The sequence below is a fragment of the Pomacea canaliculata genome, linkage group LG7 (genome assembly GCF_003073045.1).
Source record: "Pomacea canaliculata isolate SZHN2017 linkage group LG7, ASM307304v1, whole genome shotgun sequence".
Lineage (NCBI taxonomy): Eukaryota > Metazoa > Mollusca > Gastropoda > Architaenioglossa > Ampullariidae > Pomacea > Pomacea canaliculata.
Window position 1 is genome coordinate 26,604,607 of NC_037596.1, and position 15,960 is coordinate 26,620,566.

Consider the following 15,960-nt stretch of genomic DNA (forward strand, 5'->3'; position numbering starts at 1 on the left):
TAATGGCTTATGGACTAGCTTTAGAAAACAGAAATACCTGTCACTACAAAACATATATGGTATACAAAACACACAAGGCTTGCTTAAAATAATGCATTTGGCACCTCGCATGCGCCAAACGAGGAAAGAAGAGACTCACAGCCATCCAATCAAAATTAGGCACGTGATCGTTAGCCAATGAGAATGCTCACCGTTAGCTACTTCCTCGTCGACGTGGAATAAAAGCTGTCGCACTGCTATGTTTGTCCAGTGTCTTGTCAGTCAGACACACGATCATCTTTAACATATCGACACCCAGCATCATGATGTACAGGGCCGTCAGTGTTTACTGGATCTCTGTTCTCCTGGTGCCCAGTGTGGGTAAGTAGTGCCGCACATAAAATAATGGATTAGTTGTTTGTCAATAAGACCATTTTATTGTAACCTGCACGTGTTTAATGTATCGGGCTGTAAAAGGCAATGGCTCTTCACATTATTATTTTTATGTTGCTTGTGCATTAGACGTTAACAAGTGTTTAGTTTTTGCCAGTTCTCTTAACCTGATTTCGGTGGATAATAATTGCTAATTGTTTTCTATTCGCAATGTTTCATTGTAGTGTGCTACATGCATTCCTCTTATGTTTACAAGAACTTTCTGAAGTATCTGTAAAGAGTTTCATATTTTCCCTTTTAATTGTCTATTTATTTTGCTATTTGAATTCATGATAATGTGATGAACGTTTACCTGCTGTGAATAAAATAATCCTAAAGGATATTAAAAATAGTGAGTGATGAGTTAAGATGTCACCTCTAAAAAGTACTTTGTGTTTGCTTGCAGTGCAGCTTCTTTTATGACAGCTACAAAAAGAATTGTCTTAAAAGAGTTGGTGACATTGATATTATTGGATCCGATCATAATTTCCTGTGAACGAGTTCTTTTGCAGTTTAGTTTTTGATTAAAGTTACATATGTTCGTTCCCTTGCCATTTATTTCTTACACATTACTTACTGCCCTCCCTTGATAACTTTGATGATTTTAATCTTAGTGGGAGGGCTGGTGTTCGCATGAAGTTGTTTAGTTGCTGGTGGTATGTCAGATTAGGATGAAAGACGAAAACGATTCAGGATCTCTTCAAAGTGTTCCATCCACCGGTTTTTTATTATTATTATCTGTATTAATTGTTGTGGTTATCTTTCACCGGCTTGTTTGGGTTAATGTTCTTGGCTGATAGAGTTCATGTTATTCGCATGGTCGCTTCATATTACCCTGTAGAACTGCTGTCTTTGCTTCCTCTGTCAGTTTATCGATAAAGCGTCTCTTGTCCTCTTTGACAGACCTCTTCACTTGGCGGTAGGCTTTCCAATATTTAGGTTTGAAACCTTCCTTCTCTTGCCAGTCTAGACACTGGTTGAGCTTATGTTTCAGTCTTTCATGATTCAATGTCCCCCTAGCTCTGTGTAGTCATCAAGTTTTTGTTTGTTTGGTTTTTTTTTCCTTTTCCTCTTCTATAGAACATACGTTCAGGCTGTGTTGGAAATAATCTGATGTTGACCAGCGTTATTTAACTGATTCTTCTGTCAGTCCTGAAATGGCTTCGCACTTATTCCTGACTTCACAGTTATAAATGTCTTTTCTTGTTTGTTTTGTTTTTCTTGAGATACTTGGTATTAGACTTGTAGTGTGGTCTGCCTGCTTCGTCAATGAAAAATTTCTTTTTACCATTTCATCTCATTTCAAACAACAATTTGGCATACATGTGTTAGATATTATTCTATAGTATAGTCTTGCTCCTTTGTGTGTTGATTGAATTATTCTAAGAGTTTTGTGTAATATAGAAAAGATGATAACTCTGTTATATTTATTTTATTTAAATTTATGTATGTGTTTAAGGCTTTTATGAAACCCTTAAAAGACACAGTTATGTTAACATCATATTTTAACAGCTATATGTGATAACCAGATTTATCTTTCGTCCATTAAGTGTTGAATTAAAAATATATCTTTCTCCACCTATCTCCTATATATATATATAGGGCGTATTCATAATCGTAATCAATCGTAATTCTGTCAATGCAAAAGGTAGGTTCTAATAAAATGTATTCATGTTTTAAACACACTATACTCTCTCTAAATATCATGTGCGCTTTTAATACGTATGACTTAAAGCTTTTTGCATTTAGAAAAGAGGCAAACTTCAGGGCCAAGTTTGTCTAAATAGTATATTATTTTGTGTGTATACATAATTTTTTCCTAGCTGTGGATGGTTTTCTCCCAGCATAAACATTATTGAAGGACTTATGTATACCATTTACAACATATTTTGAAGGGCTATGTAGAAGTAGCCACAGGTGTACTTATTTTGAAAAGACTTTAGCATTGCTTCTCCCCCTAATGAAGTTAACTGTCTCTTAATTCATTTTTGATATAGGTTTATAATTTCAGGGAGCTTTCTATACTAGTTTTTTTGTATACCGACTGTTAAATTATTTATAATCCAACTGCCTAAAATCCCTTGGAGAGTTGAGAAAGAAAATTTCTAGCATATATTTTGAAATGGAAATGGGTTAATGATTTTTGGAGAAACAAAATTGTATATAAGACAAATCTACGAAATGCTCCAAAGATAACTTACATTGAACATTTGGTTGTTTAAAAAAGCTTGAACATGAAGATTAGCCGAATGACCAATCCTGGTTTAACGCTTTGTGGAAAAATGTTTTTGTTACAGGCGCTCATCAGTCACTTGTTGTAAACATAACTGATTTAGTTTTGCATTTCGTTACTTAACAGAACTCGCACAAAGAGAATTTTAACAATAAAGAAAATATAAATAATTTACCACTTTATTTATATATTTGGCATAGGACGCATTCAGATTTGTTTTTACAGGCTTAATAATGTCTTGGCCTTATAGTGTTTGAGTATCACAAAATTAAACTGGCTTCTGTTTACCCTATCTAAGAGAAGGTGATAACGTCAAAAATATAAAGACTTGATAATTTAATTTGTTTATTGAGACTTATTTAAAATTGACTGCATTTAAAAAGGAGGACTGGAAAAAATGAAACTAGTCCTTTTCGCATATAACAAAAAGAGCTGCAAGAGTAAATTAACGGCATGTTGTTTTGGGGTTTTTTTTGTTTTGGTTTTTTTGTTTGTTTGTTTGTTTGCTTTTTTTTTTTTTTTTTTTTTTTTTTTTTTTTTTTAATCTTTTGTACGGAAAATTGTTAGTCTTTAATTCTTTCAAAAAACTCACGAGAAAAACGATAGCTTTATTAGATTGACCTGCATATTTTAGGTGTTGCTTTTATCTAATCTTTCAAATACAAATGAATTTGCAGTATTAAGAACCTCTTACTTTATAGTTTTAGAAAGTGTTTCTAATGAGTGTTTTATTATTTTAGACATTAAAATCAAAAGAAAACGAGAATTCATGTAACATATTTTTCCCAATTTTGAGAGATAAGAAATGATTATGTCACAGCGGCAGGAGACTAAAACTTCTACTTAGCATTCATCTAGATGGTAGGAACTATACAAGTACTAAACAGTCAGCTATAATGTAGGAACTATACTAGTTCTAAAACGTCAGCCACTTGCCAATATAGTTTACCCGTGCTCGGGGATACCCGTATAAACGCAGTGAATTAAAGGCTTCGTCACTGCGTGAAATCAGAAACTTGTATTTCCATCAAATCTCCTCTTTATAATAATAAACACCTTAGCGCAATGTTTTAATTCACTGTATTATTATTATTTCACTCAATTTCAGCTCAGCAGATGTCAGCTCGTGTAGTTAATGGCACAGCAGACGCAGGACGTCTAGAGATATCGTACGGTGGAACTTGGAGCACAGTGTGTGGCAATTTATTTGGACAGACAGAGGCCTTGGTAGCCTGCAGGATGCTAGGATTTAACAGGTATGTAGTGTTACCCATGACTTTCGTGCCGTGGAGGACACCGGTGGGGGATCAAGCGGCTTATCAGGCTTGCGGGTCACCCACCGGTGGTGGATGCATTGTTGTATTTTTTAAAGACATGTACAACTCGTAGATAAGCGAATAAACAAGGGAGAAAACACGGGAACCTTTAGGACTTGTTCCTCCAACGATTGCTTCCCTTTAAAGGCTGAATAATTCAACCAATCAGGTGTTTCCTCGTGTTTTCTGCCACTGTATAGTTTGTTTACACGTAAGCGCCATATTGACATTCGCTTAGCTCGCTCGATTTGACGTGGATTTGTACTCAAACAACAGAAAATGAGAAGAAAACAGTGAGTAATATTAAATTCTAATGTATATTCTAATAAAATATGATCTTTTTGGTACTTTATGCTTGTATATATCATGTAAAAAATTGTCTTTAATTTCTGACGTGTGACATTCCGATCGGGTTGTGAAATCTAAACATTTACTATCTTTCATGTGAGCTTACTACAAGAAATCAGAGCCTATAATTCTTGGAATTAACACCACACAAATGTGTTTAAAATGCTCTTTTAAACGGCTTATCACATATGTTTGTCTTTTTTGTAGTTTAACAGATATAAATTTTTTAACACGGATGAAAATTAGGCACTCGTTGCTCCATAGTGATTTTTTTTTCGCGCCGCTCTGTACCTTCTTAGCGTACCGATAATATATATTAAATGCATGCATCAATCTGATTTTTTTTGGACAAGACAATGTTTAATCATTTCAAGTTTATATACAGTTATCAAAGTGTTATTCCTGGAGGTGTAACTTGTGCTAGCATGATATATTCTGTGCATCCCTGTGTGAAAAGTTTTTGAAAATTCAATTACACCTACCTTATTTGCTTTGGATTACCAAAAATAGTGACTATTCATGCAGGATTCACGTAGAAATATTTTTGTTTTACTAATTTCAATCTCTTGTTATCATTTAAAAAAAATTTCTATCTCTTATAGCTATTTTTTAATGATTTTTTGAAAGCGGTGGATTTCCATGCGTACAGGGTAATGTGACCTAGTAGAAGCCTTTCTTCTCTATTAAAACATTTTTGTTTAATAGGAGAAGGATCCTTATGATTAACTTTCGGCTAAATGAGTATGATGTTTTTAAAGATAGGTCCTCTCTGTAGTCCTTTCTTAGTTAAAGCTCACTCAACATCTTGGGTACCACACTATTACTGTAATCAGCAATCACTTACCTTAACAAGGTCTTTACAAATGAAATACTTCAAATGTTGTTGGCAAAGGGACACGAGCGGTGTCACAGCCACAAATTAAGTTAGTGAGCCGGGAAGGCCTTGCAGTTGCAATGAGTTTGGTAAGCGGGTCGCATGGACCCAGCATTCACTCATGCCACCACCGCAAAAAGGGGTAAAAGGAAGTTTGCAAAATACTCTCCTGGATAAAACCTTTAACTCGTGTGGTATTTTTAAATACAGGCTTTATTGGATGTTTAAAATACTCATTTAAACTTCCTTCAGAAGGTGTTAAATTTTTCTGAATAATTGAGGTCGAACTAAACCATTTACAGAAAACTTTTTAATACACTCTTAACAAGTTTCTGATTTTGGCTTAACCCATTTTCTTTCAATTCACAATGCAAAATGCTTCCCCAAATAAAAAAAAAAAACATGCAACCCGACCCAGCGAGTCGAGACAAATTGAGAAATCAATCTGTGAATTTTCTTAGACACAGTGTTGTCTATATTTAGTCAAATAAAGCTGCAGGCTCCACTCCTGTTGGTGCCATCGTGTTAGTTTATTTAAGTTTAAAGTTTGCAAGTGTAGTTCCCTTGGAAGCTGAAAATTTTGGTTTTACACAAGCTATCCACAGAGATATAAAAGAGACAGATGCAGATTACATGCTGGCGTAGTTTACTTGCATGTCTGTCACTTTTAATTAGTATCCTGTTGTCACGGACCATCCACAGACACGCGCATTCTTTCCACAAACCAAAATATCCTGATCGCTTGAGGGTGGGCGTACCTTCTTAGAGGCACGAATAATTATTCAATTCAAATATAATGTCACATGAAACAAAGGCAAAGTATCAACACTCATAGATTCACTCCTTCATTCGCCACACAAGATATATTACCAATATATTATCATTCATCCAACGTACTATTAAAGTTAACAATAAAATCGACTCTCATAAATATTGTCACTGATGAAGAATAAAAGAAAATGTTCGTTCTTGATGAAACATTAACCTTTTATATTAAAGTCTTTGAGACCCTCCCAAGTCCTCTATTCTAATTAGTCCCACTGATCTTCTTTCCACGAAGTCTATTTATTATTGAAAATAAATGGTTTTTACGGTACCAACAGTTTACAAGCGGAACGTCTCGGTCTTGCGCATGCGGCCGCCTCCTAGATGTTTGGCAGGATGATGTTGGATTAGCTGAAGGCCGGGAGGAAACCTTTCCTCCACCGGCGCTTACTCTCAGGCTGTTAAGAACTGTCCCTTCCAGGCGACAGATGGAGGTCGGTGCCCCAGTCTTGCACCAAGTTTTCCGTTCTGGGACCGTTGTTTTCTCGCTTACGCCAGTATGTGGTTTCTTGGCCCCACCAAGAAACTGTACTGCGGGATGCCCAAGCCACAGAGCTCCCCCACGGTGCGGACACGGACTACAGTAACTCACGACCTGTGAAGTACATCCACCTGTAGTTTAACCACGGTATTACTTTCCGTAATCCTTATTCTGCTGTCGCAGCAGTAGCGAGAAAGTCCCCGATAAAATCCACCAGCTCTCACTTCGGTTCCGCCGTTAGCTCTCTGCCCACCGTTTTCTCTAACGTTATTTTTTCTCTATCTTTTACGTCACCTTATTTTGACGTCATTTGCTCAAGGGCAAACAACTTCCAGCCCACTACGCTAAATCAGATCAACCACGGTTGTCGATCTTCCCTCCTAACCCCCTCTACTAAGTACTTATCCGTTACACCTGTGTTCTGAAAACCAGCATTTTAGCACAGTAGTCCTATATGTTTTATTTAATGTACTATTTGTTTAGGCTGACTAGTATGTTTTTATCACTTTTTTTCTTTAAATTAGTACTCCGGCCAACAATAACACTCAGCTCCTCCTCAAAGTATATGTTTGCATATGCAGGCATGAGTGTGTGTGTGTGTGTGTGCATCTGTGTGTGTGTGTGTGTGTGTGTCTTTACACACGTTAATCTTAATTAAATTATAAAAGTCTGTATACTTTTAATGTCTATTTCTTCTTGTTCTCGTTTCTGATGTCGGACAGCACAACAGTTGTAGTCGTGGGGTCGGCTACGTACGGAGCAGGCTCTGGTTCTATTCTGTCCAGTGGCCTGCAGTGTGTGGGGGACGAAACCAGCCTGGCGCGGTGTCTACACTTGGGGCACTACAGACACGGCTGTGAACACTGGCATGATGTCGGCGTCATGTGCAACATCAGTACGTAGAAAAGTAATAATTAAATATTTACAGTTACTCCAGTATTTAATTGTTTAGGTTAAAAATTTAATCACCGTGTTGTTAATAATCGCTTTATAACTTTTAAATTAGTGTTTGTACAAATTAGTGTAGAAATCAAATGCGTCCTGAAGTGTGTAATACGCCTTATTATTATAACTATTATTATTATTATTATTATTTATGTTTATGTTTATGTTTATTAACAGACAGAAAACAGTCAATAACAGGTAAGCTAAACAGATTTATGTCATGTTTCTATTTTAGTTTCATCTACAGAAGAGAATTTAAATATGACAAATGGAGTTTTTATATCTTACATTTACAAACTTTGGTAAAGGAGAATATCGTCAACAGGATACAATAATCTTTAGTCTCTTTTGCTGTTCAAAACAGAAGTTTAGTTTTTTCTTCGTTGGAAGCACCAACAAGTAATAAAAAAAACGCGGTCACCGTTATCACGCACACATTTACATTTACTTTAAATCACTTTTTAGAGGAACATTATAGTTAATGCTAAATTTAAACGTCACACATAACATCAATCAATACACCTACACCTACACCTACACCTACACCTACACCTACACCTACACCTACACCTACACCTACACCTACATGCAGAGCATACTAATAGAAGATTAAAACACAATTCACTGTATACACAGTTTGTCTGTACTCTAGAGACTAACCTCTCCCATCCCCCCATCTTTACCTCGGTGAACTGCAATTTACGGGGATGGTTTATAAGGTTAGTCGCGGTCTACGCCTGGGTTGGCGGTCGCACTTTGGTCAGGGGTGGAAGACCCTGCCACTGTGTGGTGTGCACGCGGATCAGGTGACACCAATAATATAATATAACCCAATATGACCGGGCGAAGTGAGGACATGTAACATGCAGCTTTTAGCTTGCCTTTCGCGTATGGACAGTCCACATCAACATATGCGATGGTGCATGTCGTGGATGTTGCACATAATGCCCACTACCTCACCTTTCATGTCCTTTGGCCTGGCTAAGGTTGCCTCAAGTATGAGTGGGAACTCACTGGAGAATTGTAACAGTATTTTGTATTGCTTGTCGTTAACTGTACCACTAGTTGTTGAGATCGGCTTAATCTTCCACACCCTTAATTTAAACAAAGCTAGGAGTGGAATAATGTATACACATGGTGTGTCTAATACAGTAAATCAAAAAATACAACAAAAAGACACGATTTAACAAAATAACCACATCTGTGTTGTGACAGCCACACCGATGACAGCCCGGTTATCTGGCGGGACGTCTAAAGCAGGACGTCTAGAAATATCGGTCAACGGAGAATGGACTACAGTGTGTCAGAACAGATTTGAACAGAGCGAAGTAGAGGTGGCCTGCATGATGCTGGAATTTAACAGGTCAGTGACCCATTGTTTTACCACCAACAGCAAGAAGTCAAGGATGCTTGCACTGTATGATCTTTTATTTAGAAAACTGGTAAACAGCACTTCTCTGTTATCATTCATTTATTTTTGAAATAGTAAATCTCTATATTATGTGTCTTTCTCTTTTGACTTTTGATTGCCTTTGCGTACGTTGCTATTTTTTTAATGTTTTACTATGAATGTGCTTATTACGTTGTTCCTACCTTTGTGGCTGGATTTTCTTAAAGGAACAAGTTTAAAAATCAAGTGATACATTTTGTTGTTGTACTTGTTGTTCTTAAAGTCTTGAAAGCGTTTTTAAACCACCCAATTTATGTTTATTACCTCATTAAACTTAAAATGATATGTAAAATGATTAAATCAAACCTTTTAGATAAGTCTTATTCTTTTGCTATTTTGTATTTCCATTAATGCAAATGTCACATGTAAAGTTAAAAAAGCAAATTGTGAGAAAGTCATAGAGTCTGAGTTTCGAATTTCACAATAACCGTTTACTTATACTCTGAAAAACGGATTTGAGGCGATACGTGAAAGCTTTTTTTCGCTACTATTGTGCAAAGAAAAAATAATAACGCACAAGAAAAGTACAAACTGGCCGTTGCAAGCTATTTTTTTAGCGATCTCTGGTAGAAACAAGGGAAGGTTGCAATCTGTGGAAACACAGAGTATACAGACGTGATATAGGTTTGACTGCTTTTCACCTGTCGAAAGGCAAGGAACTTGCTGTGTGTGTGTGTGTGCTCAATAATATGTACGTCTACTACAAGTACAATAAATTTGAGGAAGTTTATTTTCTTTCCAAGGCCCTTCTTTTTTTGAAAAATAAAACGATCCGTCATTTAATTATCCGCTAGCAAATTACTCAATTTGATCTTGCGACCAACAAGCGCCGTAACAGTTTACTACGTCACTTTGGTACACCACTCACAACATTGCCTGCAGTCAACACCAATAATATAGAGAGAGCAGCAATTAGGATGATTCGGAAGCTGACAGTCTGCATTTCTCCTGTTTCTAAAAAACTGTTACATTAGCACGAGAAATGCAGACGTGACGGCTGGCACTGTTGTGAATAATGTACCAACGTCACGTACTACACTGTTAGTGTCACGTAGTACACTGTTAGCGGTGCTCATTGATCGCAGGTGTGAATAGTAACGTAAAATTAATTAAGGTATGGGTTTTGGAGGCTGATTTAGTTTTATATCTACCGATATCTAATTCTAAGAAAACGCAAACCACTTAAATTGATCTTCAAACAAAGTAGACCTGTACTAGTGATAATTTTGCTATACCGTGATTTCACTTGCCTATATGTACATATTTAACTCCGCCTGGAAACTACTTGGTTAACCTGCCGGTCCGAATCCCGGATTAAGGAGGAGGGTTGGTCGTGGGGCTAGCAAACCCACCTGTAAAAATAAAACGCTTCAAAAACCGCATATGTACATACTTATTTTAGTCAAAAACCTTAGCACCTAAGAGAACATGAAAGAGGTGAACATTATTAAGAGATGAATTTAAAGAAAAAAAAATGATATCTAAGTATGAGCGTGATTGATTAACTGTTGTTTATTTATTGTTTATTTATTTCAGGGTTGTAGCCCTTAGAAGAGGGAACAGATGACAATTAAGTTGTGTAAGAGTGGTATGCATGTGTCTAAATTAGCTTTTAGAATAACATGGCTGACTAGATATAACCGACAATAATAATCAAACACTAAAAGACCATTTAACAGCTTATACAGCAAAAAGGTAAAACTAGTAATACCCTTTTAATTTAATATTTATTTGTAAATGATTGTACCCTTGTCGTTGTGTTGCATTTCAAGACGGATTCTGGTCAAGTGCTCATGTACCATTTTATTTCTTACTGGTGAGAGACTGATTTCTTAGTGGTTAAGGGGAAGTATCAGCCAATAGTGACCACACGATTAGTAGAGATTATAACACCTCGCACAACTAGGACCGTAGTGCACCTTAACCCTTCAACCTGCATGCAGTGATGTTGTAAATACATGTGTGTGTACTATCTGTCTGTTAACAGCACTAGGCAAACAGCTGTGAAGTATCTTCTTATAAACGATGGCTCACGATTTCAATTTGATTATATGGGGTGTCAAGGAATGGAAACAAATCTTCAACAATGCAATATAGGAAAACTTAACAAAAGCAACTGCCTGGATGTCGGTATCATTTGTGAGTTCAAAAGCTTTAGTAAGTAAACAAAACTTTTAATTTCTCAGAGAGTTTTATTGTTTTGATTGTGGTATCTTTTCTCTGAAAGTATGCATATATTTACAGTAAAAAAGCTAAAACAAATAAGATTTACATTGTAGGTAATGCGGATAACTAAGTGCTAAACATGCGAATACCGAGATAATAATTATAATACACTTTCTAACAAAAACTAATCTTGCATTTGAACACAGATGGGAAGGGGAAGGAGAAAGGGAAGAAGAGAAGGGAAGCTTTCGGAGGGAAAAGTAATTCTTTTCCCCTTTGAAGCAGAGTCAATAAGTTAAAAAATTTTTGCTGAAGATTCTTGAAGGGTCTCACTGTTTACAGGATGGTAAATATCTTATCGACTTTATGGAGCATAAGCCACTGGCGGTTTGTAAGGAGCACTTTGTGTTTCTCGTTGACCTTAAGTGGCTAAAATATGACTGAAAAAGCTAATAGGGATGGTTACATGTCTAGTACTGTTAATAATGAACAGACCTTTATATTTATACAGTGTTTGTCACAACAGGATGAAACGTATTAATGTAAGGGTAATTTTTGTACTGGCTCTTAAGAACTTTAGAACACATTTTTTTTCAAAAGATTGCCAAGGTATCAAGCAAATGTAAAATATCCTTTTGATTTTTCTTTCTACGTCAAGCAGGTCTTCCAAAGCTTCAGCTGCACATATAAAACGGGAATAAAGATGTACATGTAATTATTTAGGACAATTATTAGCGCTTACTAAATAAAATGCCTTTAAATATTGGTTTTAAAAAACAGAATTACATTCTCATAACAAAATGTTTTGTTACAATCTGTCACAGAAATTCATTTGCGCGATAATTGCAAATAACTTATTATACAAGTCCGCCGATTGCACATGTATAAACACTAATATTCTTTAATTTAGGAGAAAAATAAGGCTTTTGATATAATGGTACTAAAACTAATTACATCCTAAGAGAACTAATGTCAACATAAGAGTAAAACATAACACTTATAAGTTCTGTGTGTGTGTGTGACCACGTTCGCAATTATTACTATAGCATTCTCCATTAGTCATTAACTTTAAAAAAATAATCACATCTTGTAAGCAATTAAAAGTAAAAGAAACTAAAAATCAAAAAATTTAATCTGGTGTCAAAATTGCCTTAAACTGAATTAAATTATGTTTTACACTCTTCTGACAAGATCATGTGCGTAATAGTGAAATGAAGCCTTTACGAGAAGCGATGAGAAGAACAACCTAAAAGTATTTAAACTCTTGTTATTTGAGTTTGTGACCTGTAAGCAACTATGCAGCAGACGACATGGACGTGATGACCTTTCACCTCATTGTTACAGGTCTGCGACTGACAGGACCTCACCGTACAGACAGTAACATGGGGCGTGTAGAAGTGAAGATTGGAAGTAAACAATTTAGCACAGTGTGTGTAAACAACGAGAAAACTGCCGCAGTCATCTGCAGACAACTCAATTTAACCTCGTGAGATACTTTATCTTTCTTTTGTCGCAAATAAAACAACAAGAAGAAACTTTTAGACACAAAGATTAATCCGCTGATTTAGTTTTTAAAAACTTTACAACGAAGGGAGGATGCTACAGGACTGAAGAGAGATAAGTATGCAACCAGATAACAGCTACTTCATGGTATTATCTCCAGACAAGATGGACAAAATACTTTTAAAAAATACATTAACTTGTATAATTGCGATGTGAAATGTAAAAGATCTTCAATAGTTAACAACAGACATATTTATTTTGATAGCACACACAGATACATTAACATAGAAAGCAGATAATTTAATACTGGATTTATTTAAACTTACGTTTCTTAGAAAAGAAGACCACTCGAACTATTGTACGGACACTGTTTAACCTTTTTTCAATCAGAGATAATGCTGCACTGATAGACGGTTTGTTGTTTGGACAAGACAAGAGCCCTTTACTTCAAGCTACATTTGCTTGTGAGGGAACAGAGAGAAGTCTGGATGAATGTGGGCGAAGTAACACTGCAAAGGACTGTTATTCTGATGATGTTGGCGTCTTTTGCAGCATTGGTAAGATTTTGTGAGATTTTCTGATTTGTATTTTGTGCTATACAATAAGGAATATTATGATCACATGTAATAATTTTTTGTTTCATACATTTATGAGACCTTCCAACCTACACATTCATTTGTGCTTAGTTTAAACATAAAACACGCTTTTACTATTTATTTCTAACATCAACTAAAGCTATCTGTAGCGGTGTGTGTAGTGTAGTTCACTTGTCTTTATAGCAGAAAGTTGCTGACTTGGGTTCGATGTGAGCAGAGATTGCAGAACTTATTGTGTGACAAGTTTAATTGATATAACAAAGAAAAATTGTTCTACTCCTCTGTCCACATGTCTAACCCTTGAAATCCTCTATTTTCTGTGCGTGTGTGTGTGTGTCGGTGTGAAGGCTACGGTAGTGTATTTGATGCCTGGTTTCATACTTGATTAATACGTGTATAATTAATTGTGATTGCTATGAGCTTTTAAAGCGAAAATGCAGTTTGTGTTTGCTTCTTGTTAATCAACACTTTGTTCCAAATCATGATTTGAATCATTATTTATCGTAACGGTCTCGCGCCTTACTAACCATGTTACAAAAATAATTCTGGTGTTTTATATCCTATGAAATACTTTTGAATAAAAGTATTTTCAGTTTTTCATTAACAATCTTTTCCATAATACATTCATTCGCTTAGTAAAATGTTGATAATATTTATCTATAAAACAATGCTTTGTTCTTGGTTGTTAGTTCCTTGTAGGTTCCATGGCCGTTTTTTTGCAGATTACCGTCTTTTAATAGTTTTCCGGGACGAAAGGTACCCGTTTATAGAAGGAGCAAACAAAGCTCTGAGGTGTGTGACACCACGAAAGTATGAACGGGTCGGTGAGTACACATGGGAAGACACAGCTGGCGGTCGTCCTCATGGCGAGTTTCTGATGTTTGACAATCTGACTAAAGAGTACAATGGACGGCAAGTGCGCTGCGAAACCCGCATCCGTGGTGAACGGGATTCTATTACTGAATATGCCATATGGAGTGATTTTCATACCCTAAAGGTTTACTGTAAGTACACGTTTATAACTTCTTATAAGTTCTGTGTGTGTATGTGTTACCACGTTCGCAATTACCACTATAGCATTCTCCATTAGTCATTAACTTAAAAAAAATAATCATATCTTGTAAGCAATTTAAAGTATTTTGAGAAACTAAAAAACAATTTATTCTGGTGTCAAAGATTTGAAATAAATACTTCCATAAAATAGCATTACTTTCAAAAGATAATTAAGATAAATTTAAAATTTTTATCTACAATTAACTCTACAAAACACAGGAACAAATAGTCTTTTTTCAGAACAGACTGTGAAAAATGTAAGAAAACATGATAATTTTTTTTTTTTTTTTTATATATATATATAATACAAAGTCCATGGCAAGAAAACCGTTGAATGAAGGATATCAAAACTCTTCTTATTTTAATTCGTTTTAATTTAGACCTAACTCTGTCACAATCCATGTCACAGAGTAAGGCGTGAACAATGGATTTAAATCTTTTACAATTTACAGATAAGCCGTTGATTACAATAACATGGACTAACAACACCGGGGAACAACAGCCCTTGTCAACTCTTTCTGAGTTAAAGCCTGGACACAACGTGACCCTGTGGTGTGAGGCTGACAGCAACCCTCCCCCCGCGTCCATCACGTGGTCAGGAAGAGTGAACAGCACGACTGGGGAGTTACGGATCCTAGCGGCAGACCACGTGACACACAGCGGTGTGTACACCTGTACCGTCGTCACTCAAACCGTTGATGATGACGACAGACTTCCGCTGACCTCATCTTACCAGCTCACCCTCAGTGTTCAAGGTTGACATTAGTTTCTTTGATTATTCTAATATTTAATGCAAGCATTAAGTTATATTGTTCTTAGTTGCACAATAACTTGACAAGAAAACTTTACAAAAAAATTCACATACAATTCATTATTAAAAGACATGATGATGCAACACTAAACATTACACATTGACACAACACGTGTTACCTGATTTTCGTGCTACTACCAACAGTACGAGTTGCTGATTTTTATTATTTCTCGAGTCATGCGCCCGTTGCTATTGTACACCTGCTACGACACAACTACAGAAGGGCGAATAGAAGGTAAGCGATTTAAAACTTACAATTTGCAAGAAATTCGGTAACTCTAGTATTTTTGTCCAAGTTAGAATCATACAAATGAGTGTTGTTCTTACATGATATGTTGACCGTTCTGTTTGTTTGAATGTGTATGGTAGTCAGTAATAAGTATTCATTATGCCATAAATTAACTGTATTGCTGAGACAGAGTTATGTCCCACTAGAAAAAGTATTATTTAAGCAGCAGTTAGTTTGTGTCTATATAATAGTGTTGTTATTTTGTGCGTTTTTTGTGTGTATGTGAGTAAAAGAGAGATAGAAAAAAATCAAGAATTTAATCTCTTTAATTTTACCAATTTCTTTAAATTTATTTGTGCACGGTTTTTTTTTTTTTTTTTGTTTTGTTTTTTTTGAATAATGTTTCGTACTTTATCAGACCAGTTAAGTCCGTGTATTTTGTATCTTGACATTTTTTTCTCTGTCTTATCAAACTTCATGTTCTTTAAAGATGCATGTTTCCTACTGAGGTTGAAGCGGGTCAAAGGTCGCTGACGTCATTTAAAGATGCATGTTTCCTACTGAGGTTGAAGCGGGTCAAAGGTCGCTGACGTCATTTCAACTATTTTTGTCAAGTCATTGCTAGGCAACAACTCTTTGTCTTCACATCCATCAAACAGAGAGCAAGGGGACAAATATTCGAATCAGTAACCTCTGATAAATCTGACAAGTCATAATTC

The 15,960-nt window shown here is 35.8% G+C and overlaps 1 protein-coding gene across 1 annotated transcript; it reads left to right on the forward strand.

Annotated features, from left to right (window-relative positions):
• The first annotated feature begins 246 nt into the window (after positions 1-246).
• On the forward strand, positions 247-14,961 carry LOC112568848 (neurotrypsin-like). Its single transcript, XM_025246361.1, has 10 exons — positions 247-360; positions 3,753-3,900; positions 7,211-7,383; positions 7,611-7,631; positions 8,649-8,796; positions 10,871-11,040; positions 12,394-12,535; positions 12,943-13,109; positions 13,871-14,152; positions 14,654-14,961. The coding sequence occupies exons 1-10, from the start codon at positions 303-305 to the stop codon at positions 14,959-14,961; spliced, it is 1,617 nt and encodes a 538-aa protein (XP_025102146.1). The 5' UTR covers positions 247-302.
• Positions 14,962-15,960: the final 999 nt, after the last annotated feature.